Genomic DNA, 16,676 nt, shown 5'->3' with positions numbered 1-16,676 from the left:
TGTCCCTGAGGCCACTGTGCTTGGTGGCACAAAACAATGGGGCCCGGATGATAACGCGTCCCTGCCGTGGCCGGAAAGAGAAACTGGCAAACCGACACGCTCCTAAGCTATGAACTCTGTAATAAGTGTGTTCGTCTCCTGGGATGGAAGATTCCGGTTAGCCGTGACAGTCACAGAGCTGTCAGTGACACTAGGACATGCCCAGAGACTGGAGACGTGGCTCCGTGTAAAGTCCCGCAAGTCTGGGGACTAGAATTGGAATGCCCAGAAGCCACGTAAAAGCTGGACGCGCAGCATGCATTTCTAACCCTACTGTTCTAGGGATGAGATGAGAGGCTAAGATAGGAAAAGCCCCAGAAACTCCCAGGCACGTAGCCTCGAGGAAAACCAGAGGCTGCCTCAAACAAGGAAGGTGAGGGCCAGTCCCTGAGGTTGACCTCTGACCTGCACACTTGTGCTCGCACGTACGCACACAGTACTCAAATACTCATACACGCATCCTAGATTTAAAAAGAAAGAAAATGGTGCACGCCTCTGATCCCAGCACTCGGGCGGCAGAGGCAAGCGGATCTCTGTGAGTTCGAGGCCAGCCTGGTCTACAGAGTGAGTTCCAGGACAGGCACCAAAACTATATGGAGAAACCTTGTCCTGAAAAACCAGAAAGAAAGAAAGAGAGAGAGAGAGAGAGAGAGAGAGAGAGAGAGAGAGAGAGAGAGAGAGAGAGAGAGGAAGGAAGGAAGAGAGAGAAAGAGAGAGAGAGAGGGAGGGAGGGAGGGAGGGAGGGAGGGAGGAAGGAAGGAAGGAAGGAAGGAAGGAAGGAAGGAAGGAAGAAAGGAAGAAAGGAAGAAAGGAAGAAAGGAAGAAAGGAAGAAGAAAAATGTTCAAGACACCTTAAGCAAAAAAGCTAACTGTATACAGGCAATGTCAGTACAATTACACAGGAAATAAATGTATAGGACCTGGGCTCAAATGGTAGAGGGCTGGCTTAGCATTCCAGAAGCCCTGCATACACTGGGCATGGAGAAATATTGTTGTAATCCCAGCACTTGAGAAGGTAGAGATGACCTTGAAGGTCATCCTTGACTACTTCGGGAGTTTGAGCCAGCCTGGGCTACACAAGACCTTGTCTCAAAAAAAAAAAAAAAAAAGTTCATGTAATTTTCTAAAAGAGCCATGGATAGCCGAGGTTGTTTTCTGTTCTTGCTCCGGGGACTATTGAGTGATGAGCGGCAGCCTCTGGACTGTGAGCTGTCTTTCGTGGTGGTCACACTGCTGTTTGTCACTGACTAAGGAGTGTCACCACTCCAGTGTAATAACACATACCTGTAAGTCGTCCAGGGCTTGGCAAATGAAAGAGGATGATCCAGACTTAGCTACATAATTAAATCTTGTCTCAAGCCGAGAAACGGCGCACGCCTTCAGTCCTGAGTTTAGGAGGCTGAGTGAGGCAGTCAGATCTCTCTATGAGTTTGAGGCCAGCCAGGGCTACATAAGACCCTGCCTCAAACAAACAAAACACACAACTGCCTGGCATGGTGGCTCACCCCTTTAATCCCAGCAATTGGGAGACAGAGACAGGGGGATCGCAATAAGTTCGAGGCCACCCTGGGACAGAGGGGGCTACAAGAAGAGGCCCTTTCTCAAAATGAAAACAAAACAACGAGAACATTTATTTGGTCTGTGTGTACCCCACAGAGCACGTGTGGAGGTCACAGAACAACTTGCCAAAGTGGGTTCTCTCCCACTACCTTGTAATTCCCAAGTTTCAAATTCAGGTGGTCGAGGTTGGCGGCAAACACCTCTAACCATTGGGCTATCTCATCAGGCCCCAGACCTGTTTTTTAAAGGCAGAGGAGCGCCCATCCCCCCCATCTCTGCAAGCCACTCTTGTACCAGTTCTTCTCTGTCTGTGGTACATCTGTGGACTTGGTCCAAGAACTCACATGTGACTCTTGTCACCGAAAGGCCCATGGGAATTGTTTCATCAACTCCCCTCCAGCCTCAGAGGGAGAAGAGTTGAGAGTCCCAGGACCTTCCGGCTCACGCAGCATCATGGGGTTGGTTGGATTCCACTCACCTGACAGAGCAGAAGGACATGTCTGACGGGAACAGTTTCACCCAGATCTGGGAACAGTTTCACCCAGATCTCCATCATCTGTCGGTCATGCAGGAATGACTCATGGGGCAAGGAGTCAAACCAGGTTGTCACCATAGTCCTGAAAAACAGTCACGGGCAGGGAAAGTCAGTGTGAGCAGCCAGCCAGCCAGGAGGCTTCCGTGGTCTCTGTGGCTGCCACAGTGAACAGCCACAACCCACGAGGTGTCAAGCAATAGAATGTGGTCTCTCCTGGTCCTGGAGGCTCCAGGGGAGGCTCCTTCCTACACCCCAGGCTGTTCTGTTCCTCACCTGGAAACCACTGCCTTCAGCATCTAACTCACATGTCTGTCTGTCTGTCTGTCTGTCTGTCTGTCTGTCTCTGTGTTCCTGTAGGACCACCTTGCAATAATGCCAGTCCTTGGACTGGAGTTATGGCTCGGATGGTTAAATGTTTGCTGTACAATCCTGAGGACCTGAGTTCAATCCCCAGGATCCACGTTAAATGTGTGTGTGTGTGTGTGTGTGTGTGTGTGTGTGTGTGTGTGTGTTGTGTGTTATATTGTGTGCTTGTTTATAATCTTGGTGCCGGGGAGGCAAAGGCAAGCAGATCCCCGAGGCTCTGCTGGCCGGCCAGCCTACACACAGATTAGGAAATTCCAGGTAAAAGTGAGCGTCTGTCTCGAATCAAGGTAAGGGTTAGGGACGTGGCTGGGATGCTCAAGTGCCCTACCTAGCACACATGAAGTGCTTCATAAACAGGTATGCGACTCACCTCTCATCTCTATACTTGAAGGTAGAGGCAGGGGCATTAGGAGTTCAAAGACAACATGGGATACACGAGACACTGTCTTTAAAAAAGTACTAACCAGGCCCGACCCTGCTTAGTTTCCAAGATCGGGCATGTTCAAGGTGTGAGTTCGAGGCCAGCCTGGGCTACAGAGTGAGTTCCAGGAAAGGTGCAAAGCTACACAGAGAAACCAAAAAAAAAGGGGGTGGGGGGGCGGCGGGGTGAGTAGGTGTGGGGAACAAAGACCTGAGGAATGATACCTAAGGGGAATCTTTGGCTACATACATGCACGTATATTCTCTCTCTCTCTCTGTCTCTCTCTCGGTCTCTGTCTCTGTCTCTCTCTCTGTCTCTCTCTCTCTCTGTCTCTCTCTCTCTCTGTCTCTCTCTCTCTCTCTCTCCCCACACACACATGTACATACATACACACCAGTCCCTGAATTTAGGACCTGCCTCACTGTAATTCAGCAACGTCTGAAAAGACCCTATTTCCACACAAAGTCAAATTCACAGGTATCACAAACTGGGACTTCAAACCTATGTTTGTTTGTTTGTTTGTTTGTTTGTTTGTTTGTTTGTTTTGGAGGACACCGTTTAGTGAAAACCAAGCACCGTGCTGATGATAAATAGAAACAAGTGAGATCTGGCTTGGATTCAGGTGACAGGACAGGAATTCTCACACCTGTCCCGGACGGTTCTCCCATGTTCTCCAGCTAGGGCGCACTCAGTGTTCACTGGGGCCCTGGCCCAGTGAGTGTCTTCTCCGGGCTGAGAGCCACAGAAGCCCTCTGAATGAGCTGCCGCACCAGCCGCTCCGGGGAGTGTGGGTCAGAGGCATTCAGGCCAGGATAGACGACATCATCTGATCTGCCTGATGCTCTCCCTCACAGTTCCAGGAGACGCCTACACGGACTACGTTGCCACCAGGTGGTACCGAGCCCCTGAACTTCTCGTGGGAGACACGAAGTACGGTTCCTCCGTGGACATGTGGGCCGTGGGCTGTGTTTTTGCGGAGCTCCTGACGGGTCAGCCGCTCTGGCCAGGAAAATCAGACGTGGACCAACTTTATTTGATCATCAGGACACTGGGTATGAACTGCATTCTGTGGTCCACGTGTGCCTTCTAGCACCCATGCGATAGATAAGGCCATGAGAGCAGGAAGCACATTGCTTCTCAGAGGCTCTGCAAGGAAGGTCTCTGGTCTCTCGGCTGTCGCCGAAGCCCAGTCCTGGCTGAACACACAGGGCCAGCCGTGAGTCTGCAGAGGACTTGCCAAGGAAATCCAGTAAGTCTCATATGATTTCCTGATCAGGGCAGCCAACATTTAAAGTGATATTAACGTAATTCATCGGTACAGCGCCTTACAAGTTAGGAATTCTCGGTTTTAAGAAAAACAGACGGCTCAGGGGTTAAGAGCTCATACTGCTCTTGCAGAGGACCCAAGTTCGGTTCCCAGGCCCTGTCTCAGGTGGCTCATAACTGCCTGTAACTCCAACTCCAGGGGCTTCAACACCTCTGGCCCTGCATTTATGTGCGGAACACCTACCCCCACCCTTAATCCCCAGACATACATATAAGGAAAATAAAGCAACTCCTTTTTTCCATATTAATCTTTTATCATTTTCTTAATAGGTTTTTAATTGAAATAGAATTATGTCACATTTCTCCCTCCCTTTTCTCCCCCCAACCCTTCCCATGCTCTCCAACGCCCAAGGTGACAGCCTCTTTTTCTTTGATTATTATTGTTTTATATATATATATACATGTATATGTATGTGAATATATGCACATTTATATATGTGTACATACATATAAAACCTACTGAGTCCATTTTTATTATTTGTGTGTATATGGCTTTGTGGCTGACCAGCCTGCCACCAGTAAGGGAGCTCATCCCCGGAAGAGCCTAATTTCCCTTCTCTCAGGAGTCGTGAGCTGCCCATAGTTCGGAGCGGGACCCCGTGAACATCCCCCCTTCCACATTGGTGCATCTGTGGACACTGCTATTGTTTGTTCCAGTCTTGCCATGTCTAGGAAGGACTCTTTCTCTACAGACTTCCTGGGGCTCTGGCTCTTACCCTCTTCCCACCCCTTCTCCTTGATGTTGCCCGAACCACAGATGTAGGAGCGGCAATGTCGGTGTTTCCATGGTAGCGGACTCCCTCCCCATGGCCTGTGGGTCTCTGCGTTGTGTCCAGCTGTGGTTTCCTGTGATGGTCTCTATTTGCTATAAAGAGGGGCCTTTCGGGTGAAGGGTTGTGGCTGTACTTCCCTGTGGGTGTAAGTATAAGATTTGGAATGCAGTAAGGACTTATTGCTGGTCAAGACAAGTGGCTGTAGTGTATTCTTTTCCAAAGCCCATGACCTCACTAGGCCAGGGAAGCTGGTTAGGTTTCCAGTGCCGGACGTGACTTCCCTCCCTCTGCATGGGCCTTACGTGCAGTTAGACAGCTGTCGCTTGTCACCAACATGTGGGTACCGCTATTGCACTTTTACGCATAGCTTGCATGCTGGTAATTGTCCTGGTTAGAGGTGTTGTGGCTGGTCAGGACTAGTTAACTGCTTCTCTCCCTTGGCAGCTTGTACAGTACTTTACATGAGTGAAGTATAAATAATAAAATAAAATAAAATAAAACCTGTTAAGGAATTTATATCTGGGGGGACACGGTGTTTTAGATTTTTAGTTTTGTTTTAGTTTTATTGGATTTTTTTTTTCCGAGACAGGGTTTCTCTGTGTAGCCCTGGTTGTCCTGGAACTCACACTATAGACGAGGCTGGCCTCAAACTCACAGAGATCCACCTGCCTCTGCCTCCCAAATGCTGGGTTAAGATTTGTTTTATTTTGGCCAAGTGTGATGACACATGCCTTTAATCCCAGCACTCGGGAGGCAGAGGCAGACAGATCTCTGTGAGTTCGAGGCCAGCCTCGTGAGTGCCAGGATAGCCAAGGCTATGTAGAGAGACCCTATCTCAAAAAAACAAAAATCAAAAACAAAAGGGTTGTTTTATTTTTATTTGTGTGTGTGCACACACGTGCACGTGCAGGCACATGCACATGCGCATGCGCACACTCACAGATGTATAGATGCCCACAGAGACAGAAGAGGCTGCAGAACACCCCTGGAGCTGGAGTTATAAACAGTTGTGAATCTGACCAATGTTGCTTCTGGGAACTGGACTTGAGTCCTGTAGAAGAGCAGCCAGTGCTCTTAACTGCTGAGCCATCTCTCCAGCCCCAAGTTACATCACTTTTAATTTTACCTATTTTATAAGTGAAACTAAGGTTCCGGAAGCCTCCATGGTTAGCCTGAAGTCATACACCCCCATAAGGTGAAGAATAGAAATAAGATTGGAGAGGTTGGGTGTGTGTGTGTGTGTGTGTGTGTGTGTGTGTGCGCGCGTGTGTGTGTGTGTGTGTGTGTGTGTGTGTGTGTGTGTGTGTGTGTGTATGATGCTGGAGGTGGAACCAGGGCCTCTCAAATATGCTAAGCAAGCCCTCTCCCACTGAGCCCACTTGAAAGCTTGACTCATGAGCTTTGTGTTATTCTCGACAGTCAGAAGTTGCAGTCTCCCGTGGTTGGAAGGGGATCTGACCCAGTGTAGGCTACAGAGCCACCCCAGGAGGCTGGATGCAAAGCCATTAATCAATCCCTCATTCCACAGGATGAATACACCGATTCTTTCCCAGAACTGCTCTGGCTTTTGCTGGGCAGCTCTTTGCTTCTCTCTCCTCATTCTCCTGGGGAACACCAAAGTGTGGGGCAGAGCATCACTGCGGATCACCCCTTCTACGTGTGTGTGTGTATGTGTGTGTATGTGTGTGTGTGTGTGTGTGTGTGTGTGTGTGTGTGTGTGTGCTCAGCTCCCCAACTCTTTAGACAGACCTGCTTTGACTCCCATTCGTATGACCAGCTAATGAACCTCTCTAGCCTCATTTCCTCACTGATCTGGCGGAAATAAAAACGGGCAGTTCTCAGGCTGGGCACGCAGCTCAGTGGTAGGGTGTGCTTGTCAAGCATGCATCCATCCCTAGGTTTGAACTTCAGCCCTGCATGGATCAGGCATGGTGGCCCATGCTTGTGACCCCAGAATTTGGGAAGCAGAGGCAGGAATGTGAAGAGTTCAAGGTCATGCTTGGCTACCTAGTTTGAGGCCAGCCCGGAACAGACAAGGTCCTGATAGCATAGAGAAGCTATCAATTCCGTCCAGCCAATGTTAGGGAAGGAGATGAAAACCCCAGCCACACTCTCTCACTCAGTCTTACAGGGAGGTGTTTGGCAAGGAGGATTGTGTGGAGAGTGGTCCTCACCAGAACACAGGGGCCTTTGCACAGGTTCACACTGCCAGTGTCTGCAGGGAACACTCAGGCACAGTGTTTCCTTAACACCTCCCATCCTAGGAGATTTTTACGATACGCTTTATGATTTTCTAGCCCGAGTTATCGTGAGCTGTGTGGTTTGTGTTTTACAGGAAAACTCATCCCAAGACATCAGTCTATCTTTAAAAGTAACCAGTTTTTCCGTGGCATCAGCATACCTGAACCAGAAGACATGGTAAACAGCTCTGGGCTGGATTGTTTATTGTTTGTATTGTTTGTGTAAGCAGATGCGTGTTCCACATGGGTGCTTTGGGGGCTGCTGTTTCCCACACGAAACACTGATGCAAAATCGAAGTAACTCCGTTTAAAAGGCATAAGCCACGGACAGTGGGACACAACGAAATTCCTAACTATTGGAGATGCTTGATCATTTGAGCTCAAGAGCTCGAGGCCAGCCAGCCTGGGCAGTTTTGAGGCCCTGACTCAAAAACTAGTTATAAAAATCCAGGCATCATAGCATGGCTATAATCCCAACACTCAGGTCGATTAGCACAAGAGCTATATAGTAAATCTCTCTGTCTCTGTCTGTCTCTCTGTCTCTCTCTCTCTCAGGGACAGAGAGATGCTCAGAGGCTAAGAGCACTTGCTATATAAACAATGAGGACCCAGCACCAATGCAAAAAGGGGGTGTGGCTGTGCCAGCAGTGGGAACAGGGGACGCTGGGACACTGGGGCTTGCTGACTGCCGGCCTGACTTAAAAACAGCTCCAGGTTGCCCTGGAGGAGGTGGGAATGGGGGGTGAGCTGGGAGTAAGGGGAGGGAGGGGGTGGGAGGGGGGAGAACAGGGGAACCCGTGGCTGATATGTAGAACTGAATGGTATTGTAAAATAAAATAAAAGGGGGAAAAAAAAAACAGCTCCAGGGTCAGTGATAGACCCTAACTCAAAGAAGAAGAGCAGACAATAGAGAAGGATACCGAGTGTCATCCTCTGGTCTCCCCACGCACTTATGTGGTTTTGCACATTGGCACACAGGTGTACCTACCACATAATACCAAATACCCCCCCCACCACATAATACCAAAATAATAATTAATAAAGGTGATAAAGGAAAGTAACCGTTTGCCTGACCTAACTCTTCCACAACTCATGGACATTTAAATTTAAATCATGCGCAGTATCACACAACACCTTGATGTTTTTGGTCAAACACTTAAAGTTAACTTTCCCTGAAATAATTACTTCCTCACAAATAAATAGTACTTCAGACAATTTTCTTTATTGTGAAGGTATGTTCTCTCTTAAGTATTTTCCATCTTACAGGACAAAGCTGAGAGCAATAGAAATAAAAACATTTTCCAAGTCAGGCTCAGTGTACCTATAATCCTAGCACCTGGGAGGCAGTAGCTTCAGGATTATGAGTTCAAGTCCAGCCTGAAACATAGAGGAGACTCTGGGCTACCCACTGCCCTCCATAAAAAATAAAAATGAAAAATAAAAAAATAAATAAATAATAAACACCTTTGTTTCAGAATTTGCGTTTCCTCCTGGAAGTTCATTCTACAAAATCTACTGTGTACCCTTGCAGTTCTTGATCCATGGACATGTCTGCTCCTAGTCTAGCATGGTCTAGCTCCCTCTATCAGGTCACCTAAGCTCAGGGTTCTGACCCCCCAAAAAAACACCGTGTTGATCTTGGTGTTGTGACACAAGCCTGTAATCCCAGCTCTGGGGAAGCAAGAGGCAGGAGGATGCTACAAGTTGAAGGTCAGCCTGGTCTACATGGTGAGTTTCAGGCCAACCGGGAAGACAGAGAGAGGGAGATTCTGTCTCAGGCCAATACCAACACAAACCATCTCCGTACTGTCTGCCCATTCATCCAGTGGAGGGAAAGACAGAACCTTCAGGAGAGGCATGACCACACACCACCAGGCTGCAGCCGGGGACGCTCAAACATGGGAAACCCGAGAAGCGGGATGGTGCCATGTGCCATGTGATTCAAGTCCATGATGCCATGTGATGCCTCCATTTACCAAAGATTTTCTTTTTAATTTTTTTTTTATTTTTTGCTATACATAGTTTGTAAGATTTTTCACAAATACAATACAAGGTTAAAGGTTAACTTACAAAGATAAAAGTTAAAAAAAAAGGGGGGGGGGGCTGGACAGATGGCTCAGCAGTGAAGGCATGTGTCTCACTTGAGTGTGAGGAAGAGAGATTGGAGGCCCCCAGGTCCATATAAAGGCTGGCTAGTCGCGGTGGCCTGTCGATAGTTCTCACCTCAGAAAGTGATTCCTAAGCCAGCGGGCTAGAGAGCCCAGCCATATTGATAAGCCCTGGGTTTGAGAGACCCTGCCTCAGTGAAAAGATGGAGGACAGTAGGGGATGACTCTTGACCTCTCAACCTTTGCCTCCATGGACACACACATGCACATCCCCCCCCCCCACATGCACGCACACACATGAAAAAATGGAAAAAGAAAAAGTCACACAAGAATTACTCATGTCACGTGTCTACTGTAAAGAATTAGATAACAGCGAATCCCCCCCGCTGCTGTTCTGTTTGAAAGGCAGAATGTTGCTATCAACTTTGCGATTTTTTCCATTCTCACCCCCGGCTGTTCTGAGACGCTTCACCTCCCATCGATTGCTGTAGTGTGTCTCAGTATGTTCTCAAGAATGCTCAGAGCACCCTCGTTCATATGCCAGGCCCCAACAACTAACTACTGCGGCAGGATCTCCCGTGGGGCGTCTCATATTTGAAGCGTCCCTGTTCCCTTCCCTCCCAGGACTACTAACACCAAGAGTAATCCACTGCAAAATTAAGAAAGCAACCCTAGTTTTAGATCTCTGAACCTTCATACTGCACTACAAAATTATGTAAAAGCGTGTCTAAAAAAACTTTAAAAGGGTCCTCAAACATATTAAGGGCGTTTCTCCCAAGTGTTTTGTTAGACACACACTGTGGGCGGGGAGATGAATGTTTGCCCAGCATGCACGGGCTGTGAATTTAGCTCCCCGAGACTATGAAATACACACACACATACATGTACATATTCATTACTTTGTGGTTATGTAACACTGAATCTCTTTGTTTTCCAGGAAACTCTTGAAGAAAAATTCTCGAATGTTCAGCCTGCGGCTTTAAATTTCATGAAGGTATGTGGGAATTAACTATGATTACTGAACCTGGTCATTCTGCACTGGGTGTGGGGGGGCTGTGCGGAACACATGGCCCAAGTCGGGAATAGTCATTTTAAATGTGAGGAGGAGGAAGAGGAGGAGGAGGAGGAGGAGAAGGAGAGTGATAAAGGCATGGGCATAGGCCTGACAACCTCAGTTCAATTCCTAGAACCCACATAAAGTTGGAGAGCACTAACTTCACAGAGATATCCTCTGACCCCACCCCCACCCCGACACGTGTGCCTGCACACACACACACACCCTCTCACAAACAACTTTTAAATTATTTTTTAGAATGAAACAAACCCCACATTGAACTCTGCCATTTGTTTCTCAAATCCCAACTTCAGACCTTTTACCAGGTTTGAAGCTGGCTGAGAGGAATCCTTCTAAGGACTTGTCTGTTTTTAACAGAAACTGTTATTTGGGGAGATGAGGACTCAGGAGCCCTGTCTCCATCAAATCAATATTAGTGCTCAAAAGAATAACCAAGCGCCCAGCTGTGGTGGCGCACACCTTTAATCCCAGCACTCAGGAGGCAGAGGCAGGCAGATCTGTGAGTTCGAGGCCAGCCTGGTCTACAGAGTGAGTTCCAGGACAGCCAGGGCTCCACAGAGAAACCCTGTCTTGGGAAAAAAAAAATTACTCAAGCAAGACATTGTTCTTGGTCTGAAGCTCCAGAGCATCTCAGGATGGCAGCCTCGTCTTAGATTCTGAAAATGCTCTTTGAATAAACAATGCATTTAGGGGACTCCATTTCCATGGATTGAAAACCCCACATAAGAATGTGAATGATATCAGGATGAAAGTGTGATGGATTTGAAAGTGTGGCAGTTAGCTATGATTGCCAACATGATACAGCCTAGAATCACCCAGGGAAGGGGACTCGATGAGGGATTTTTCTAGAGTAGGTTGGCCTATGGACACGTCTGTGGTGGGGGATTATCTTGATTAAATTAGCTGAGGTGGGAAAACCTGCCCACCGTGGGTGGACCCATCCCCTGGGCAGGGGATCCTGGCTTGGGTAAGAGTGGAGAAAGTGAGCTGGGCACTAGCAGAGAGCATTAATTCACCGCTTCCTGTTCTTACGGATGTAATATATACTAGCAGCTCCACGTTCCTTGATTTTCTCTTTTTATTTCTTCGATGGCACCAAAACCAATATCTAACATGTAAAACATATGAAATAAACTAAATAGATGAATACTATTTATTAATAAACCCACATTTTCAGTTCACCAGAGGCTGATGATTGTGTTTGCTTAGTCTTTCCATCTTTGAGCTGATCTTTACCGTGTGTGTGTGTGTGTGTGTGTGTGTGTGTGTGTGTGTGTGTGTGTGTACATGCCACAACACATATGTGGGGGTCACAGGACAACTTGTGGAAGTTGGTTCTATCTCCCGCTGTGTGGGTTCCTGAGATAGACCCCTGTCAGTCTTGGCAGCAAGCACCTTTACCCTCTGAGACATCTCACTCCCCCACAACATAAGACAAGCTAAGGTATCGTGTAGCCCAGGCTGGCCCCAAACCTCCCTCTCCCGCTTCGGCAGGTGAGGGTAGGACCTGGAACTTGAATTTCTAACGTGTTCCTGGTGACGCTGATGCCTCCAGACTGGACAAACAGCTTCCACTCACGGTGAAAAGATGTCACAGATGAGAGACAGCCCCTGATGCGGGGGGGTGGGGGGGGGCCCAGTCTTCTCTTAGAAGTCCCAGTGGGAGGTCAGGGAGGGGCCTCCGTGGAGAAGCATTGGCTGTGCAAATGTGAGGACCCGAGTTTGGATCCCCTGAACATAAACGTCAGTGTGCGTGGCGGCCTGCCTGTGAGCCCAGCTCCCAAAAGGTAGAGAAGGGGCATTCTGTAGCTGTCTAGGTAGCTAGAGTAGCTGTACTGGCCGGCTTAACGGATAAGGTGGAGAATGATCAAGAGCGACTCCCACCATCAACCTCAAGCCTCCACAGGCACACATGAGCAGGCTTATCTGCACATACATGTATGCCCCTACATAATCATGAGCACACACACATGCACGTATACATACACGTGCACACAAGCAGTCATATACACATGCAGAACCATGCATGAACACATAGACACACATGCATGCACGCACACATGAACGTCTGAGTGCCGAGAGCATGTCTAGCTGTGATGGAGTTCCAAGGACTCAGCCAGGTATAGTGGCACATGCCTGTAATCCCAGCACTTGGAAAGTGGAGACAGGATCAGGAGTTTAACATCACCTTTGGTTATATTGCAAGTTTAAGGACAATTTGAGCTACATGATACTCTCTCTGAAAAAAAAGAAAAAAAAAGCTAAAACAAACAAGGACTCAATAATTTGATGGTTTATTTATTCATTTATTTATTTATTTTCTGGGGGGAGGTGTTCCTGGGTTTTTGTTTGTTTGTTTGTTTGGTATTTTTGGTGACAGAGGTTCTCGTGGCACAGGCACAGGCTGACCTCAAACTCACGTAGTCGAGGATGATCTTGAACTCCTGACCCTCTTGCCCCCTGAATGCTAAGGTTACAGGCACCCGGTTCATGTTGCTCTGGAGCTCAAACCCAGAACCGCACGTGTGCTCAGCCAGCGCCCTGCCGCCGGCATCCAGCCTGCCGCTTGCCTCCTTAAACCATTTACCCGTTTGTCCATGGAGTTTGGGATGCCCAGTCACCCCATCAGCCATTCTCTGACACCGACTTCGCTTTGTCTCCCCTCCCGAAGGGCTGTCTGAAGATGAACCCAGACGACAGGCTGACCTGCGCCCAGCTGCTGGACAGCGCCTACTTCGACTCTTTCCGAGAGGAGCAAATGAGAAGGAAAGCCCGCAGGAGGCGTCAGCAGGTACCTCGGTTGTTCACCATGTGAAGCGGTCTAGAAACACGCTGTCTCCCCCTTTTTCTCCTTTTCAAAGTGAGGCGAGAGGAGCGCCCAGGCTTGGATTGCGGCTGCTCTGACTTAGTTGTTTATCTCAGTAAATGCCGGTGATTGCTGGAATAAACATGCAACCGCAAAGGACCCAGCTTGTCGGCAGATCTCATTCTGACCATACGTCCCTACGGTTGGGCCTGTCCGTAGGTTTCCCAGGTCAGTCTCGAGCTGGTGGGCTCACGTGACCCTCCTGCCTCGGCCTCCCAAGTGGCTGGGAGTGGAGGTGAACAGCATCGTGCTCAGATTGCACTTGAATCAGACATTGCATCCTTTCTGTTACACTGGCGGGATGGATATACAATACAGCCTGCCAGATGGCGTACCGAAACCCTAACAAGGGCACCCTGATCACAACCGCCATTGTGAATTTTGCCATCACTGGGACAGGATCCCAACCCTTTCAGTAGCCTCTAGATCAGTGTTTCTCAACCTGTGGACGTGACCTCTTCGGAGATTGAACAACCCTTTCATGAGGGTCACCTAAGACCACCGGAAAACACAATTTTTGCATTATGATTCACAACAGTAGTAAAATGACAGTTATGAAGTAGCAATGAAAATAATCTTATGGTTGGGGGGGGGTCACCACAACATGAGGAACTGTATGAAAGGGTCACAGCATTAGGAAGGGTGAGAACCACTGGTCTAGAGGATCATCTTTTGCCCAGGAGAGCCACCAAGACAGCCTTTTCTAGGCTTTTCCTAGAAGCCAGGGACAAATTTTTCCAGATCCAAAGGAAGAAGCCGGGCTGGGGGATAGCTCAGTGACGGAGCCCTTGCCTAGCAGCCAAGCTATCGATCATAAAATGGGCAAATATGACGGAACAAGACGGCAGACTCCCATGAGAAACATCGACGTGGCAGAAAATTCCAAAGTTAAAACAAACTTCATGATAGTAGGTTTGTCTTGAAATTTTTCCTCCTCATCAGCACCAAAAATAAGTAATATGTAACATAAAAGGTACTTATTATCATTAAAAAAACTAAATAGATGTTATTTATTAATAAATCCACTTGGTAATTTTATCAGTGGCTAACGATGGATACATTTTGTATTTGATTAATCTCCCATCTTTGATCTAATTTTCAGTTGTTTATTTGCTTATTTCCATGTAAACAAAATTGCTAGGTATCCAAATTTTTATTGCACAGATCCTTTTACTTTTCACTACCAATTGCTTGCAAGCCCTTATACTTAAATAACAAATAGATCAGGGCTCGGGGTTTAAGATAATGGCTCAGTGGTTACAAACACTCGTTCCTCTTACAGAGGACACTAGTTCAGTTCCCAGCACCCACCCCGTGGTTCACAACATTCTGTAACTCCGGTGCCAGGGGCTCTGATGCCCTCCTCTGACCTCCACATGTACCAGGTAAACCTGCGGCACACATACATACATGCAGGCAAAATACTCATACGTATTCAAATAAAGTCAGTCTTTAGAATTTTAATAAAGATTAGGGCTTGTTGATGAGGCTGAGACAATGATCTGAAATACAATATGAATGTATAGGAAACGCCCTGCTGCCTTGAGAACCTCTCACCCCCCCACCCCCCACCCCACCGTTATCTTGGGAAAGGCTGCGTTACTACTTCCCCACCCCACCTCTGGGTACCCCAGTTGAATTGTTGCTTGGGAGTCGACCCTTGTACTAGCCTTAAAAGGGTTTGGGGGCGCTCACTCTTTAAACTCATAGAAGTACTAGCCTTGCCTTCAAGTGTGTCCCACCAGTACCGACCAGGAACTTTACAGACTGCAGTGGTTCTCAACCTTCCTAACGCTGCGACCCTTTAACACAGTCCCTCGTGTTGTGGTGACCCGCCCCCCCCAACCATAAGATTATTTTCGTCGCCACTTCGTAACTGTAATGTTGCTACTGTTATGGATCGTAATGAAAATAACTGTGTTTTCTGATGGTCTTAGGCGACCCCCTGTGAAAGGGTCATTTGACTCCAAAGTGGTAGCCACCCCCAGGTTGAAAACCACTGTTACGGAGGATTTCCAAGCGCGGCAAGTGTTAGGTAATCTCACTTACCAGCATCACGTGTGGTGTTGGTGGGCTTCCTCGGTAAACTGTATCCCCTCTGCCCACACATGGTGGGCCCCATAACGTACCCACTGTAAGACCTTTTACCCAGCCCACGCAGATCCCCAGAGAGCAAAGCAAAGAGGAGGGGAAGACAAGGACCTGAGCTCAAGGAATCTGAGCCAGGCAATGAAGCTGCTCCCCAGCAGTGCGTAAACCGGGGTCAGGGTGGGGCATGGGAGGACACACTCGGTGTAATTCCAGAACTTGGGAGACAGAGGCAAGAGGGTCAGCAATCCATGGTCCACGCTCTTTGTCTTGGCTGCATAGGAAGTTTGAGCTACTGAGACCCAGCCATAAGAAAGGAGAGAGGTGGGGGAGAGGGGGATGGGGAGTGGAAGGGTGGACAGAGGACAGACAGATGGACTGGCTGGTCATGGTCATGCATACCCATAATACCAGCATCCAGCATTCTGTAGGTGGGGGTGGGAGACGAATGAAAGTTTAAGGCTAGCCTGGCATACACTTCGAGATCCTGTCTCCAAAATTAAAAAAAAAAAAAAAAAAAAAAAAAAAAAAAGAGTTTGGAGATTTGGAGATTTTCCTGAGTGGTAGAGCCTTGAGTTTGTTACACATTCTCTAGGATCCTAGTGGAGAGGATCCCCATAAAAGACCAGCCCCCCCTACACACACACACACACACACACACACACACACACACACACACACACACACAAAGAGGAGAACTTTAAAAAGACAAGTGCTGGGAAAGAGCAATGCCCTTTAAGACAGTGGTCACTCCTGCATGAGGTCCGATCCCCGGAGGAGATCAGGCCACGCCTCCCCCTGAAGCTCTCCCTGGGACGGAGAGTTAGGAAGCTGTACCGTGCTGTGTTTTTTATAGCCTGTAATTTATGGTCCTAACCGGGACCTGGCTCACCCACACTCTCTCGAGTATGCAATGCCGAACTGGATCACGTGGAGTACAACGTCCCAGAACCCCCTAAAAGCATCGAAACACCTGATACCTCTTTGTTCTAGGGATTGCTTGGGGGACTTCATCTGAAGGGAGCTCTGCACCCCTTTCCTGGTAGCGATCTCCTTTTTTCTCCCTGTCTCTCACATCCTCACTCTTGAGTCTGGCACCTTGGGCCACTCGGCTGTCCTGGCGCAGCTATTTTCGTCATGAAGTCCTTTCCAGGTTTTTATTCGGAAGCCTCTCTTTCCCTTGGAGACCCCATCGTATTTGCCTCTCACACATATTGCACCCTTGCTGTCTCATGTCTCCCCCTCAACCTCAAGGTCCCAATCGTGGTCTCGAGACCCT

General features: G+C 48.2%; 1 protein-coding gene across 8 annotated transcripts in view; it reads left to right on the top strand.

Moving 5' to 3' along the window:
- Window positions 1-16,676, top strand: part of Cdkl4 (cyclin dependent kinase like 4) — a 63,359-nt gene that overhangs the window by 26,528 nt on the left and 20,155 nt on the right. For 6 of the 8 annotated variants that reach the window (XM_076558834.1, XM_016006845.3, XM_076558831.1 and 3 more), the window contains exons 6-9: window positions 3,776-3,973; window positions 7,356-7,438; window positions 10,306-10,362; window positions 13,115-13,234. In XM_076558834.1, coding sequence (XP_076414949.1) covers window positions 3,776-3,973; window positions 7,356-7,438; window positions 10,306-10,362; window positions 13,115-13,234 — 458 coding nt within the window. Of the gene's footprint in view, window positions 1-3,775; window positions 3,974-7,355; window positions 7,439-10,305; window positions 10,363-13,114; window positions 15,893-16,676 lie in introns of those variants that run through there. The other 2 variants (XM_076558833.1, XM_042267117.2) reach the window with 2 other exon arrangements.

The sequence above is a fragment of the Peromyscus maniculatus genome, chromosome 22 (assembly GCF_049852395.1).
Source record: "Peromyscus maniculatus bairdii isolate BWxNUB_F1_BW_parent chromosome 22, HU_Pman_BW_mat_3.1, whole genome shotgun sequence".
Classification (NCBI taxonomy): domain Eukaryota; kingdom Metazoa; phylum Chordata; class Mammalia; order Rodentia; family Cricetidae; genus Peromyscus; species Peromyscus maniculatus.
The sequence above is the reverse complement of the archived record's forward strand: the minus strand, read 5'-3'. Positions and strand labels throughout refer to the sequence as shown.